At 59.4% G+C, this 15,520-nt stretch overlaps 2 protein-coding genes and 1 pseudogene across 2 annotated transcripts in view; 1 reads left to right on the top strand and 2 right to left on the bottom strand.

Annotated features, from left to right (window-relative positions):
• The window catches only part of LOC105511803, a 13,820-nt pseudogene extending 11,227 nt beyond the window's left edge, over positions 1 to 2,593 (bottom strand).
• Positions 2,594 to 5,108: 2,515 nt separating this feature from the next.
• PRAP1 (proline-rich acidic protein 1) lies at positions 5,109 to 10,841 on the top strand. Its single transcript, XM_011941979.1, has 5 exons — positions 5,109 to 5,189; positions 7,839 to 7,905; positions 9,516 to 9,568; positions 10,154 to 10,257; positions 10,392 to 10,841. Exons 1-5 carry the CDS (start codon positions 5,182 to 5,184, stop codon positions 10,595 to 10,597), a joined length of 438 nt encoding a protein of 145 aa, XP_011797369.1. The 5' UTR covers positions 5,109 to 5,181; the 3' UTR covers positions 10,598 to 10,841.
• A 2,646-nt stretch (positions 10,842 to 13,487) lies between these two features.
• Positions 13,488 to 15,520, bottom strand: part of FUOM (fucose mutarotase) — a 4,481-nt gene continuing 2,448 nt past the window's right edge. The window contains exons 4-8 of the mRNA XM_011941994.1: positions 15,402 to 15,470; positions 15,166 to 15,236; positions 14,866 to 14,964; positions 13,972 to 14,045; positions 13,488 to 13,703 (exon numbers count right to left, since the gene is read on the bottom strand). Coding sequence (XP_011797384.1) covers positions 13,637 to 13,703; positions 13,972 to 14,045; positions 14,866 to 14,964; positions 15,166 to 15,236; positions 15,402 to 15,470 — 380 coding nt within the window. The 3' untranslated portion in view covers positions 13,488 to 13,636. The remainder of the gene's footprint in view (positions 13,704 to 13,971; positions 14,046 to 14,865; positions 14,965 to 15,165; positions 15,237 to 15,401; positions 15,471 to 15,520) is intronic.

The raw sequence follows: 15,520 nt of genomic DNA on the forward strand, positions 1-15,520 counted from the left end.
TGGCTAATTTTTTGTATTTTCAGTAGAGATGGGGTTTCACTGTGTTAGCCAGGATGGTCTCGATCTCCTGACCTTGTGATCCGCCCGCCTCGGCCTCCCGAAGTGCTGGGATTCCATGCATGAGCCACTGCACCTGGCCCTTTATTTTTAATTTTAAAAAGGTTTTAATTATTATGGGTACATAATAGGTGCATATATCCATGGGGTACATAGATGCCATGTGCAATGATCAAATCAGGATAATTGGGGTATCCATAACCCCAAGAATGTATCATTTCTTTGTGCTAACATTCTAATTCCACCCTTTTTATTAATTTAAAATATGCAACAGGCCAGGCACGGTGACTCATGCCTGCGATCCCAGCACTTTGGGAAGCCTAGGTGGGAGGATTGCTTGAGCCCAGGAGTTCAAGACAAGCCTGGGGACCTTGTCCCATTTTACTAAAGACTAGATGTTTTAGATAATATATTGCAAACATTTTGAGTTCTGATATTTTCTCCCAAGGGTTGTTGTTGCTGTTTTGTTGAAATCAGTGGACTTGGCTTCCCCTGTAGCACGTGACCCAGTATCTCCACCCAGTTTTTTAAAGCCTGTCTTCCTTGAATCACACTGGACTGTGTGGTTGTGTAGCAGAATAAGCTGCAGACAAAACCCCTCAGACACCAAGTTAAAGAAGGAGAGGGTTTATTCGGCCAGGAGCTTCGGCAAGACTCACGTCTCCAACAACCGAGCTCCCCGAGTGAGCAATTCCTGTCCCTTTTAAGGGTTCACAACTCTAAGGGGGTGCGCGTGAGAGGGTTGTAATCGATTGAGCAAGCAGTGGGTACGTGACTGGGGCTGCGAGCACCAGTAATCAGAACGGAACAGGACAGGACAGGGATTCTCACAGTGCTTTTCCATACACTGTCTGGAATCTATAGATAACATAACCAGTTAGGTCAGGGGTTGATCTTTAACCACCAGGTCCAGGGCGTGGCACTGGTCTGTCTGCCTGTAGATTTTATTTCTGCCTTTTAGTTTTTACTTTTTCTTTCTTTGGAGGCAGAAATTGGACATAAGACAATATGAGGGGTGGTCTCCTTCCTTAGTTGGAGACTGTGCACAGACCTCAGGCTGCGGGACCCACTCTGCTGGTGCCTCGAGGGTGGGCCGGGGGGCACGCTCTGTGTTGATGCAGTTTTTAAGGCGCTCAGCCTTCACTTCCCACCAGGTGTCTCCTGTCTCCTCGGTGTGAATGCACAGACTTGGGCCAGAGGGATGGGGAGAGGTTGTGCCGTCAGCTGGGACTATGTGGGAACCCAGGAAGGTTCCCTGTGACTTTCTCACCCCAGATCTGATCTCCCCGTTCAAGTTCGGGCCGGCCTGCCAATCACTGCTCATAATCCCCTTGCGGACCCCAGTTCCCTGAGCCACCGGCCTGCTGCTGCCTCCCCCGTGGAGCTGCTCGGCCACTGGGGCGTGGGTGGGAGTGTAACTGCCCAACAGGCTCATTCTGCTGCCCAGGGAGAGCCGATTTATCAAGACAGAGAGAAACTGCAACACAGAAAGTTTAATTCATGCAGACCTGGCTGAATGGGAGAGTGGAGTTTTATTACTACTCAAATTTTAAAGGAGAATTTGGTGGGTAGGGGTTGGGAAGTGGGGAGTCCTGATGGGTTGGGTTGAAGATGAAATCACAGGGAGTCGAATCTGTCCTTTTGTGCTGAGTTGCTTCCTAAGTGGGGGCCACAAGACGAGGTGAGCCAGTTCACGGATCTGGGTGGCACCAGCTGTTCCACCAAGTTCAGAGTCCGAAAAATGTCTCGAGCACCAATCTTAGGTTTTACAATAGTGACGTTTTCCCTAAGAGTAATTGGGGAGGTTTAGAATCTCGTGGCCTCCAGCTGCCTGACTCCTAAACCATCATTTCCTTTTTATTTTACTTTTTTTTTCATGAAAGCCACTGACTTTCTTGATCTAAAGAACTTTACAAGGACAGTGACTGTCCTGCCAAAAAAGGAGCCAAATGGTATCCAATGGACTGAAAGTGAGGGTGGGGGTGAGGGACGGGGCCGGAGTCCATCCAGGAAAGCTGGTAACTGTCGCCAGGGAACTGGCAGGGGAAAAAGGAAGTGGGAGTCCTGCAAGAACGAGAATCCAAAAAAGTTGAAACAGTTAGGGGAGAAAACGCCCGAAAGATCCGAGTGCGTTGGGGGTGAGCACGACAATAGCAATCTTTCCCAGAGTACGTTGGGGGTGAGCACGACAATAGCAATCTTTTCCTTTGCAGAGGACAGGGGAGGAGTCCCTACTCGGCTGTAAACTCTACACGAGGGCTGGGGATCGAGAGCTTCCCGGAGAGCATCACAAGAAGGCATCACTCGCTCTCGGAGGCATCCCAAGTCCCGGGACTGCTTGGCGCTGGCACCACGAGTCCTTCGGCCACTCTCGGAACAGGTTTTCATCTTTCCTCAGCACCGGAAACTGGCCAAGGACAACACAGGCCTTGTCAAAGCCCCTTTCCTCCAGCTCCTTGCCCGGGACTTCACCCATCCCGGCCAGGCTCCCCACAGGCTCTGCCCTGAAGTCGCAGTGCTTTCGGGAGGCTGGCATCTTGATCAGGCTTAATTGGCAACTTCAGTTCCCGTAACGGTTCCTCCCGCCACCTGGCCACTCCCGCCGACACCTCAAGCCTCTAGAAGTTTCCTAAACCATAATTTCTAATCTTGTGGCTACTTTGTTAGTTTTATAAAGGCAGTCTGGTCCCCAGGCAAGAAGGGGGTTTGTTCAGAAAAGGGCTGTTTTCATCTTTGTTTTAACATTAAACTGTAAACTAAGATCCTCCCAAAGTTGTGCGACCTGCACCCAGGAAAGACCAAGAAGCAGGATGGAGTCGGTTGGGTCAGATTCACCATCACAGTTTTTGCAAAGGTGGTTTCGGGAGCAGCCCCAGCAAGAAGCCGCCGGGAACATCTGTTCTCACCCAAGCCCAGCTGCCTCTTCGGTGACCACTCCTCCACAGCTCAGACGCTGCGGGTCAGGCTGGAAAGCCGGGTTGGCTGTTCTTGAGGGCCCTCACTCCACCAGCTTGGAAGCACTGCCTCCACTTGTGTCTGGACATGAAGCTCTGGGAGGAACCCATACCCTGCAGGCCGGCTGGCTCAGAGCCCCCAACAGTAGCTGCCCACTGGGGGCTGTTGAGGAAAAGAGTAAAATCCTGTAAAATACTTGGAGAGTGATTCCGAGCCAAATATGAGTGATGGAAGGCCCATGACGCCGTCCCAGGGGATCCTGAGAACACCTGTGGCCCGAGGGGTTGGGGCAGCTGGTTTGGGTTGGAGTGCAGTTGGTTTCATACATGTTCGGGACACGGACATCACTCAGTACATGGGAGATGTACATCGGTTTGGTCCGGAAAGGCGGGGGGTGTCCAGGTCTTTGGTGGATTCAGTAATTTTCCAATTGACAATTGGTCAAAAGAGTTAAGCTATTGTCTGAAGACCTAGAATCAATAGAAGGGAAAGTCAGGGTTAAGACAAGGCGTTGTGGAGACCAAGTATATGCAGATAGAATCAGTAAAAGGGACTATTTCTTGTCAGACTTAAAGACTCTGTTCTATCAGTCTTAAGGTCTCTGTTTTAATGTTAATGCTGGTCTGTTTTGCCTGAATTCCAAAAGGAGGAGAGTACAATGAGGCCTGTCCGACCCCCACTTCCCACTGTGGCCTGAACTAGTTTGTAGGTTAACGGTGGAATGCCCTTGGCCTAGGGAGGGTCCATCAGTCGGGTGGGGTCAGGGGGAGACTGGAATTGTTTTTGTTTCACAGGGTGTGCCAGGGACGGCTAAAGACGGTGGTCAGGGCCGGGTGCGGTGGCTCACGCCTGTAATCCCAGCACTTTGGGAGCCCAAAATGGGTGGATCACTTAGGTCAGGAGTCTGAGACCAGCCTGGGCAACATGGTGAAACCTTGTATCTATTAAAAATACAAAAATTAGCTGGACATGGTGGTGCGTGCCTGTAATCCCAGCTACTCGGGAGGCTGAGACGGGAGAATCACTTGAACCCGGGAGGCGGAGGTTGCAGTCAGCTGAGATTGCGCCACTTCACTCCAGCCTGGGCGACAGAGTGAGACTCTGTCCCAGAAAAAATAAAAACATAAAAAAGGCGATCAGGGCACTGGGCCCTGTGGAGCGGCAGACCTCAGCCACACAGCATGCAAGACTCCTCAGGCTGGTGTGGCCGGTAAGGAAGGACTGGCGGGAGCGCCTGGCAGGGATGGGGAAGGTGGTGGGGTTGGGGGTGAGGGTTCCGTGATGGTGGAGCTGAGCTGGTACAGTGCTGCCGCAGGTGGTGGGCAGGTGTGGGTGTGACAGGCAGGTGGGGTGGGGCTGGATGGGGGATTTGTCACGCCCACCTGAGGAAGGAAGCACTTCAGCCGAGGTGGGGACAGCCGCCCATGACACCCTTCCAAGGCTTCAGCCACCCGTGACACCCTACCCTTCCATGGGGACAGCCGCCCGCGACACCCTTCCAAGTTGCCTTGGCTGTGAGCTCGGTTCAGCCTTCATGACAAGCAGGTTTTTGTTGTTGTTGTTTTGTTTTGTTTTGTTTTTTTACGGAGTTTCGCTCTTTGCTGCCCAGGCTGGACTGCAGTGGTGCCATCTCTGCTCACTGCAACAACATCCACCTCCCAGGTTCAAGCGATTCTCCTGCTTCAGCCTCCCGAGTAGCTGGAATTACAGGTGCCCACCACCACGCCCAGTTATTTGTTTTTATTTTTAGTAGAGACAGAGTTTCACTATGTTGGCCAGGCTGGTCTCAATCTCCTGACCTCAGGCGATCCACCTGCCTCAGCCTCCCAAAGTGCTGGGATTACAGGCCTGAGCCACCGCACCCGGCCAACAAGCAGGTTTTTAAAGGCAAACTTCTTCCTCAGTCAGCTGTGGCAGGCCCTGAGGGGGCAGCTGGGTGTCCCCACTCAGATCCAGGGCCGAGTGGGCTGGGCGGCTGCAGAGCCAGTCACCTGGGCTATGCAGGATGGGATCCCTGACCCCGACCTCTGTCCTGACACGCCCCAAGCAGCAGCAATAAAGCCCCAAGCAACCTGGGCCTGGGCAGGAGGAGCTGGGCCTGGTGCCAGATACTGGGATCAGCCACTGCAGCTCCCTGAGCACTCTCTCCACAGAGACGGGGACCCAGACATGAGGAGGTAATGCCCACCATCCCTGAGCCCCGATCCCCACCCACCCAAACCTGGAGGCCTGGCCCTTCGCCAGAGGAGGCCCGGCCATGCTGTGCTAAGGGTCCTGGTTCAGGGGAGTGCGTGGGTGGGAGGGAGAAGGAGGGGCCCTCTGAGGGTCTGGGGTCTGCCACCAGGCTCCACCTCCTCTGTGGCTCCAAACGCATGAGACAGTGCCTTGCCCCTTGGTTCCCCTGGCCTGGCGGAGAATCACCCAGAGACCCCACCCAGAACAAGGAAGGGGGTGGTGCCAGGCTGAAACCAGCAGGCCTGTGACTGCCCAAAAGGAGGGGGCTGGGGCCAGGGAGTGGCTGTGATTTGGAGCTCAGGGAAGCACCGGGGCTCCTGCTGGATCCTGGAATCAGAGGCTGCCTTCCTTCTGTGGGGGTGTCCCTCTTCCCCCTCCTTCTGTGGGGGTCCCCCTCCCCCCTCCTGTGGAGGTGCCCTCCTCCTCCTCCTCCTCCTCTAAGCCGGGGCCCTCCCTGCCCCTCCTCTCCTGGTGTTTCTCCCTTGTAGAGAGGCGGCCTCTGGGTGGCGTGGGGACCCTTTGGTGCCCAGAGCCATTTGCCTGGAGAGGGGACCCTCGGGAGTCCCACAGTCTGGCTCCTTGGCAGTCACCACCGACCATTGTTCTAGGGGCTACCGTGTCCTGAATTCTGGGCCCCCAGGCTGTGTGTCACGGGGGGTGGGCTCCAGGGGTGGCCCAGGCAGCACGGCAGTGGGAGTGGGGTCCAAGGCCCGGACAAGAGCCCCTGCCCAGCATCAGAACCAGCTGGGGGTCCTGAGGAGAAGCAGGGCCCCCGAGCCAGACCAGGCCAGGCCCCGACCCCAGGCTGTCTGGGGCATCCCCCCTGCGCTTTGACCTCCTCCCACTGTGGCTGAGTCACCCAGAGAAGGGCAAAGGTCCCTGTGGAGCTGCAATCCAGGCCTGTGGGGCGTCCCAGACACTGACCCTTCTGCCTCAGCAGAAGCAGCTGGGATTACAGGCTTGGGCCACCACCCCAGCTAAGTGGTTTTTGGTTTTTTTTTTTGAGACAGAGTCTCGCTCTGTTGCCCAGGCTGGAGTGAGTGCAGTGGCTCGATCTTGGCTTACTGCAACCTCCACCTCCCAGGTTCAAGCGATTCTCTGGCCTCAGCCTCCCAAGTAGCTAGGATTACAGGCGCCTGCCACCACGCCTGGCTAATTTTTTTTTTTTTTTTTTTTTTGTATTTTTAGTAAAGACGAGGTTTCACCATGTTGGCCAGGCTGGTTTCAAACTCCTGACCTCAGGTGATCCGCCCACCTCGGCCTCCCAAAGTTCTGGGATTATGGGTGTGAACCACCGCGTCCGGCCCCAGACACCCTTGACTGCAGCCATGCTGAGCCCCGTGCAGACCCAGAGCCTCACCCCACCCCCAAGACCACCCGACCCTGAGAGACCGAAGCCTCCCCAGACAGAAGCCTCCCCCTCAGGGGCCTGAAGAGACAAGACTGCACCACACCACACACGCCCGCACACACACACGTGCACACACACATGCCCACACACACACACTCCCAAACCCTCATGCTCCACACCACACACAACATACATACGCATCCTACACCCACACACACACACACACGCATGCACACAGCACACACCCACCCCAAACCCTCACGCTCCACACACAACATACACATCCGTCCACTACACACACACCACACACACTCCCCAAACATACAGAAGATGCATGCATATCTACCAGGCACATGCATGCACACAGCACACACACACACACAAGCCCACACAATCCACACCACACACAATATACACATGCATCCATCACACACACACACGACACACATAACATACACACAGCACACGGACTCCCAAACCCACACACTCCACACCATGCACAACATACACATCCACCATGCACACTCAAGCACGCAGTGCACACACACCCGAACATACCAGCCACCGCATACATGCACACCCACCATGCACATAGTCCACACCCACAAAACACATGTGCACATACAACATATATGCACACCCCCCACCACATCCACAAACACACACATCCCGTGTCCAAACAGACCTGACACCCTGCCTGCCTGCCTAACAGTGCTGCCGTGCACCCCTGAGCCCTCCAGCCGTGGCCCCGCAGCTCTGGGACACAGCGGGTGCCCGCCTGCGGCAGTGTGCAGCCTCAGGGCTCTGTGGGTGTGGGGCTGTGAGCCCCTGCTGCGCCATACCCTCCCATATCCCAATCTGTGTGCAAGTGTGTTCACGTGTCCCCACGTGGAGGGCGGCAGAAAGGCGCGGCAGAACCTCTGGAGTTTCCGAGCCAACCACCAGTGCCTGCCACAGTGGGGTCCGCCCAGTCTGTGGGGAGCCGGGTCTGGGACTGGGGCTGTGGGCTCTGGCCTGAGCGGGGCTGGAGGCAGGTGGGCCCGGGGTTTCTCCCCGCTCTGTGCCTGTGTGTTGGCCCATGTGAGCAGAGTCCAGTAAAACCACTTGCGCTCCCAAGGAAGAACCCAGCCCAGGCCTCACAGCTGCCCACTGGGTGCTGCCTGGAGTTCAGGGGAGGCAGGACTGATGGCCAGGGTCGGCCCTTCCCCTACCTCACACTTTCCTCTCTGGCCCCGCTCAGGGTCCTCATGGTCACCAGCCTGTTGGCTGTGCTGCTGTGGGAGGCAGGTGCGGCCTCAGCACCCAAGGTAGGTGTGAGCCCCTCCCATCTGGCCACCAACTCCAGCTGTCACCTTCTGCCCCCACAGCAGGGGATGTGGCCAAAGGGCCCCTCTTCCATCTTCAAACCCCAGGCTGGCCTAGGAGAGAGGCGTGGCTGTGCTCGTGACTCTTGATGCCTGGGCACCTGAGGATGAGGAGGGGGCAGGCTTCCCTTCACTGGGGTCAGATGGACAGGCCTCAGGACACCCAGGCGGTCCCAGGTGGAGAAGGTGGGGCCAGATGACACCCATGCGATCTCAGGTGGACGAGGTGGGCCCGGATGACACCCAGGTGGTCCCAGGTGGAGGAGGTGGTCCCAGATAAACCCAGTGACCCAGGTGGAGGAGGGCCTGGATGACACCCCTTGATGCTCACCTGGGCCCTGAAGGCCAGAGGTGACTCCATGTACCAGTAGCTCAGCTGCACTGTCTGTGCTGACAGTGGTGTCCTTGGCTGGGACTATGCCTGGGGACGTGCCCTGTTCCCTGGCCCATGTCAAGACCACTCAGTCTTGCACGTCTGGGACGGATCAGGAGGAAGGAGGCCGACGCCTTCCTTGACTGGAGACGCAGGAACATGGGCACAGCCTCCCACAGTGCTGGTCCTCCACTGGGGTCACTGGTCCTCCCCGGGGTCACTGGTCCTCTGCTGGGGTCACTGGTCCTCCCCTGGGGTCACTGGTCCTCCCTGGGGTCACTGGTCCTCTGCTGGGGTCACTGGGCCTCCCCGGGGTCACTGGGCCTCCGCTGGGGTCACTGGTCCTCCCCGGGGTCACTGGGCCTCCATTGAGATCACTGGTCCTCCCCGGGGTCACTGGGCCTCCCCTGTGATCACTGGTCCTCCCCTGGGGTCACTGGTCCTCCACTGGGGTCACTGGGCCTCCGCTGGGGTCACTAGTCCTCCCCAGAGTCACTGGTCCTCCGTTGAGATCACTGGTCCTCCCTGGGGTCACTGGTCCTCCCCGGGGTCACTGGTTCTCCCCGGGGTCACTGGGCCTCCACTGGGGTCACTGGTCCTCCCCAGGGTCACTGGTCCTCCGTTGAGATCACTGGTCCTCCCCGGGGTCACTGATCCTCCCCGGGGTCACTGGGCCTCCGCTGGGGTCACTGGTCCTCCGCTGGGGTCACCTGCTTTGCTCTCCTGTTTGTCCTTTGCCCCACTGAGGGTGGCTGGGCTCGGAGCAGCTGACAACTAAGGTTAGCTGGGCTCGGAGCAGCTGACCACCTTCTCTAGGTACCTGCCAGGGAGGAGACACAGCCCCAACCAGTCACCGCAGAAACCAGCCAGTGCGCTGACAGCTGGGGTGGGAAGTGCTAGGTCGGGGATATCGTGCCAGGTTACATCCCAGTCCCGTGCCACCCCAGACCCGGCCAGAATTCCAGGCCAGCTGGTCATATGGGCACAGGCCAGCAGCCTCACTCCTGGCTTGCAATCCTGACACCCAAGAGTGGTACACCTACTAGAGACGCTCGGGCTGTGCCAAGCTGGCCCTGTCCCCACCCCCTGCAGCCCCAGGTGGGCCTCGGGGCAGCCTCTCCCTAGGTGTCCTGTATCCGTGTGGACTGTGGCTGAGCCCACACCTGTGACTCTCCCCCAGGTCCCTATCAAGGTCCAAGTCAAACACCAGCCCTCAGAGCAGGAGGCAGAGAAGTAAGTCCCCCCAGCCCCACCTGCCCATCTGCACCCCCGCCATTCCCTGAAGCTACAGCCGGTTCTTCTGGGCCCTTCCTGAACCTGGAGTGCACGAGAAGGATGCAGAAGGGAACCCTGTCCAGCAGCTTTCGGAAGGAGGTGGCACTCCAGCCTCATGGGGATCTGTCAACAGCCCCCGCGCAGGGAGAAGGGAGTACAGCCGGAGGGCTTGGGGCTCCCGGGCGTCCCCCTACTTAGCTTCCCCACGGCCTCCAGGGCAGCTTGTACCCCACGGCCGGTGGCTGCAGCCAGGGCGGCTCAGTCTTGGCTCCTGAGGTTTCCCCACATCCTTGCCCTTGGGACGCTGCTCAACCAAGGCTCTGACCACTGCCCCCACCCAGTGGCCCAGGGACATGGCGTGGAAGCCTGGCCGGGAGCACTGTGGGCGCCACTCATCACTGTGGCTCTTGAGAGAGGGGCTTGTCCTGGGGCTGCTGGTGGTGGGGGCTGGAGTGGCTGCCCCGGGATGGTGGGCACCCTCCTGTGGGGTGTTCTGTCCCCCTCCCCCACCTGCATGTGGACAAGACTGAACTGTGCCCGCAGGGCCTGGGGCACCCGTGTGGTGGAGCCTCCAGAGAAGGGCGACCAGCTGGTGGGGCTGCTCCCTGTCCCGAAGCCGAAGCTCTTGACCGCCGAGAAGTCACCAGGTCAGGGCAGCGGCCCCCATCGTTCCAGATGGGCACGAGGCCACAGCAGCAAAGCCTGCTTGTGGTGTTGGCTTGGACAGACCAAGGGTCTCGGGAGAGAAACTGAGGCTATCCCTTCATCTGCTTGTCCCTAGGCATCAAGGCCTGGGTGGAGACCGAGGACATCCTGGACCATGTCCTAAGCCCCCAGCAGGGTCCTGAGCCCGACCATGACAGCCTGCACCACCCTCTGCCTGAGGAGGATCAGGGCGAGGAGGGGCCTCGGTTGTGGGTGATGCCAAATCGCCAGGTGCTCCGGGGACCGGAGGAAGACCAAGACCACATCTACCACCCCCAGTAGGGCTCCAGGGGCCATCACTGGCCGCTCCCTGTCCCACAGCCCAGGCTGTTGGGACTGGAGCCCTTCCTACCCTCCCCCTGCCAGAGCAAATAAACCCCAGCAGGCCGGGCGCGGTGGCTCAGGCCTGTAATCCCAGTACTTTCAGAGGCCGAGGCAGGCGGATCACCCGCAATCAGGAGCTCCAGACCAGCCTGGGCAACATGGTGAAATCCCGTCTCTACTAAAAATAAAAAAATTAGCTGGGTATGGTGCCAGGCGCCTGTAATCCCAGCTACTTGGGAGGCTGAGTCAGGAGAATCGCTTGAATCTGGGAGGTGGAGGTTGCACTGAGCTGAGATTGCGCCTTGCACTCCAGGCTGGGCAACAGAGCAAGACTTTGTCTCAAAAAAATAAATAGTAAATAATAAACCCCTGCAAACAGGCAGGAGGCCACATGCCCTGGAAGACTGGTGACCGGGGCCCAGCCTGCTCTGCCTAGGAGAATTAAGGGCTGCACGAGGCCCAGGTGACCCTTGGCTCCCAGAACATTGCACTACCCCCAGGCTCTCCTCCTTGTATACCGGGACGCTGAGGGGTGTGGCAGCAGTTCGGGGCTGGGACCAGAGGGCACCCGTGGGACCAGTCTCAGCCGAGAAACAGAACTCACCGTGGGCTCCCCACAGCAGGGGCCTGAGACAGGGACAGCGAGGAGGGAGGCCGAGTGCCTGGGGCTCAGGGCCCAGCTGGACGGATGGGCATGTGCTCAGGTGGAAAGTGCACAGGTCTCAGGGGAGGGGGGTAGACCCAGGCTCAGGACATGGTCTTTCTGCCCCCCTGACATTCTGTGCAGCTCCCACTCTGGGTGCCCATCCTGCCCTGCCTGGTCCAGCAGGCCCAATGCTGCAGCGCAGGTCCAGGCTGCTGGAGTCACTCACACACCACGTGTCCTGGGCACATGCAGATATGGGTGGGGTTCCTGTGTGGCGATCTCCTCCCTATGGTGAGAGAGAAGCACCCGGTGCCAAGCCTGGGGCTGAGCCACACACATTTGCCAGCTCCAGCAGCTAAGACACAACAGAGCAAGGGAGAGAGGCCACCCATCCCTCCATCCTGCTGTGCTCAGCCCTTGTGCGGCCACTCAGGGGGCCGAGGGTTTGCCCAGGTGCGGAAGAGCTCCCTGCACCGCCGGCAAGTCCCCCGCTCTCCCAGGACACAAACGGCTGAGAGTAACTGCCCAAGGGTGCCCCACGGGGTCCCACAACGTAAGAGCTGTTACCCTGGCTTACGGATGAGCTGGAGAGGCCAGTGACCTTTGAGGTTCTGTCCTGAAAGGGCCAGAGCTGGGCTCCCAGTTTCCCTCTTGGCAGCCTCCCCTGTCATCCTGATAAGAACAGGGCGGAGGTTTGGGCAGCTCCTTCCCCACTCCCTGGGCCCCAGGCAGGTAGAAGACCCTGGATCTCCGGAGTTGCAGGAGGGTCTGGCCCTAGACAGCCCAAGCTGGTGTTTGTGGCTTTTTTTTTTTTTAAGCTGTCTTGATTTTATTTTGTTTTGCCCATTACTTTGTTTTTTCTCATGATTTCATTAGTTTGCTCATATATGGTTTCATTTATATAAAATGCTAGAGAGGGCACCCTAGCCCCAGAGGCCCATCTGCAGGGCTGAAACGGGATGGGCGAGGGTGCGTGCAATCAGCTCGCACACTTCTGATGTCAGACCACAACGTGGCCGTGGGGTCTGGAGACGGGCAGTGACTGGCCAGGCAAGTGCGAGGCCCATGGGGCCAAGGCTGACCTCTAGTGAGCACGGAGAAGGCCTTGGCTGCCATCTGGGGGCAGCAGGCGGACAGGTCCCCAAAGTCTACAGCCAACCCCAGACAGGATCCCTTCCCCAGACTTGGAGCCAGATCTCAGCTGGGGGGGGGCTTGCCTGCACTCCCAAGGTTCTCCTGTGGTCCGGAGTGTGGGTCTGGGACCCTGGGACTTGCCCCCTGGAACCCCGGGGACACCAGCCCCTGGCCCTGGGGGAGCCCCTGTCATCCCCACTTCTGCCCTTGGTCTCTCAAACTCCAGCCCTGCCCCATCTTCCTTCTGTACCTGTGTCACTGAGGCAAGTTCTGGGGAGCATGGGGAGGGTCCTGGGGAGAGGCCCAGGGTCTGGAAAGTGGCTGGTGGTTATTCTTCCCCATCCTTGGAGACCAGTCCAAGCATCCCATAGGGAAGCCTCCCAGGCACCCCCTTTCAGGAACCCCCTGCATCCCATCCCATCTCTGCCCGGCACTGGGCTCCAAATGACCTCGTGTCCTTTACCTCCCCTGCCTGCCAGGGCAAGTGAGGCTTCCGGCAGGCAGCCACCTACTGCCACAAGCACAGGGCATGGCCCACAACCCAGGCCTCTCCAGCCGGCACCTCCCTCAACAGAGCTCCCCTAGTTCCTCCCGAAGTGTCCAGGCCAGCCCCTGCCACCTGCCCTCCTGCTGGGCGGAAAGAATGGACCCGGGTGAAGAACCCCCTTAGTGTCCACAGCCCAGAGGCTGTGGCAGAAGCCTTCACCCCTCTCAAGGCCTCCAGGGAAACCACTGCCACCACTCCAGCCCTTGGTGTCCCCAAGGCCCAGGCACCCACCCAGACCCCAGAGCCCCAGGCACCCACCCAGACCCCAGGGCCCAGGCACCCACCCAGACCCCAGGGCCCCAGGCCTGATTTCCCACTCAAGGTTTTGTCAAGGGTACATGGGGGCCCTCTCTGGAGCCAGCAGTCTCTCTTGAGCTTAGCACCAAACAAGCCTGAGTGACAACAGAGCTGGAATTGAAACCTTTAGACTGAACGTTTACCGGCGACTACATTTTTCCATCATTTTCACAAATCAGGGACATTCGTACCAATTGGCTGCCGGCCCCCTACAGCCCTGGCCAGGCAGGGCCCACCCCAAGACTGCCAGCCCCCTAGAGCCCTGGCCAGGGCCCAGGTCTGGGGCTGCCGCTGGGAGGCCTGTTGTGAGTGGTGGTACCGGAGCTCAGGGTGCCCCCAATTCCTCTTCCGTCCCAGGTGGTCTTCACCAGGCCTACAGCAGGGGGCTGAGGGCAAGCACCCCCTTCTTGAGGATGAGGTTTCCGTAGAGGGCCGTCTCCCTGCAGAGGAGCCAAGCCCAGCACTGAGCTGGGCTGCAGGGCCAGGGTGTGGAGACCCTGCTCCAGCCTCTGGGGGACGGAGCAGACCCTGTCCACCTTCACCCACTTGATGCTCAGGCAAATGGGGGCCCTGCTCCCCAAATTCCTCCCTGCTCTCTCCACTCTGTGGGACATCTAGCCTCAGCCAGGCAGAAGCTGAGAAGAGGGTAGGGGCAGCTCCTGAGGGCCTGGTGGGGGCGGGGACAGGTCGGAGTCAGCTGGAACTCACCCTGTTGCCACAACAGCAAAAGCCTTCTTAGCCCGCTCATAAAACTCAAACCTCTCTAACTTTGCCAGGGCTCTCTGGAAGACACAATGGCAGGGTTAGAGGAAACTCTGCCCAGAAACCCTCATGGGCCAGCCCTGGACTCCCCAGGGCCCCAGGCAGGGAGGGCACCAGGGAGTGGGGTCCCTGAGTTCCATTTCTTGGGCTCTCCCTCTGCAGGGGCCCCGGGGTCACTCAGCCTCTGGCTCCCAAGGCCTAGGACGGGGGCCCGGACATTGTGGATGAGGAACCTGCCATGCTTGGTTTCTGCCTGTCCTGGGACCACCCAGCCAGCTCAGCAGACTGTCAAGCCCCTGCCAGCTGTCCTAGGGGGTCCCCTGCCCAGGACGAGAGCCCCTGGCCTCCCCTTATGGAGGCCCTGCCCGAGACCTGCCAGTGGGTTGCCCGGGACAATGGGCCTGTCCCCTTGCAGGGCAAGGTGAGGAGGGGGCTAGGCCTCTGACCAACCATAGCCAGGATGGGGCGAGAGACCTGGGACCAGGGGGTACCCCCAGGGGAGACTGAGGAGGTGGAGGCCAGGCATCCTGAGTCCTCCAGGCTTCACTCACAGGCTGTGGTGGGTGAGGACCCCTCCCACCTCGCCCCGGCAGGTCAGGATCTTGGGCGGGGTTGGGGGGCGGGTGGAAAGCTCGGGGGCAGAGGAAGAGGGGCCACACTGCCCATGTGCACCTCTCCCACCTGGCTGGTGAGGGAGCGCCCGGTGGTCCGGGGTTCTCAGGGTGATGGGTGGGAGACTGCTTGAGGACAGGGCTTGGGACCCTGTCTTTGGTTCCCACTGAGCCTCCAGGAGACAGAGGGTCCCTGGCCCTTTCCCCATAGTTGGGGCTGCAGGCTCACCGTGCAGCCGGCCCTGTGTAGGATGGACTCGTACTCCGTCCACACTGGGGTCTGCAGGCCCCTCTCCTTGTCGCTGGGCACCAGCTCCATGACTGCAGCCTAGAGGGAGGGGTCAGCTCTGGGGCCCTGGGTGCTGCCAGCCGTCCTGGTCAGGTGACCATTCAGGACTCCCCTGGTGAGGACCAGGGCCCCTTGGGGACACACGGCTTCTCCCCCCCACTCCAAGGCAGGTGGGCCCTATGACGCAAAAGGGGAAACCGAGGCGCGGAGCAGCAGGGTGCAGGGCGACTCAGCCCTCACCGGACTCTCCACATAGGTGTCCAGGGGGAGCAGCTTCAGCAGGGCCTCCAGGAGCGGTGGGATGCCCAGGCCTGGAGGGCAGAGGGGGCGGCACTCAGTCTCCAGCCCGCCTGCTCGCCTGCACCCTCCACACCGCAAGCAGGGACTTGGGGCCACCACAGGCCACAGAGGAGCCTCAGAGCCAGGAGCACTGCTCACCCGCCCGCCCTGCCCTGGGGGACCTGGGGCTCGCTCACCGTCTGCACGGATCTCCAGGGGCCCACACCGGCAGATGGAGGAGGCCGGGAAGTTCAAGTCCGCAAGAACTAAACAGCCGGGAGGACAGCGCGTGGTCAGCACCTATCCCTGGCCTCGG

Source organism: Colobus angolensis, unplaced genomic scaffold, assembly GCF_000951035.1.
Source record: "Colobus angolensis palliatus isolate OR3802 unplaced genomic scaffold, Cang.pa_1.0 Scaffold204, whole genome shotgun sequence".
Lineage (NCBI taxonomy): Eukaryota > Metazoa > Chordata > Mammalia > Primates > Cercopithecidae > Colobus > Colobus angolensis.

Coding starts and splice junctions, on each gene's coding strand:
- PRAP1 (XM_011941979.1), top strand. Junction 9,569..10,153: donor TCAGAGCAGGAGGCAGAGAA/GTAAGTCCCCCC, acceptor CTGTGCCCGCAG/GGCCTGGGGCACCCGTGTGG. Junction 10,258..10,391: donor GACCGCCGAGAAGTCACCAG/GTCAGGGCAGCG, acceptor GCTTGTCCCTAG/GCATCAAGGCCTGGGTGGAG.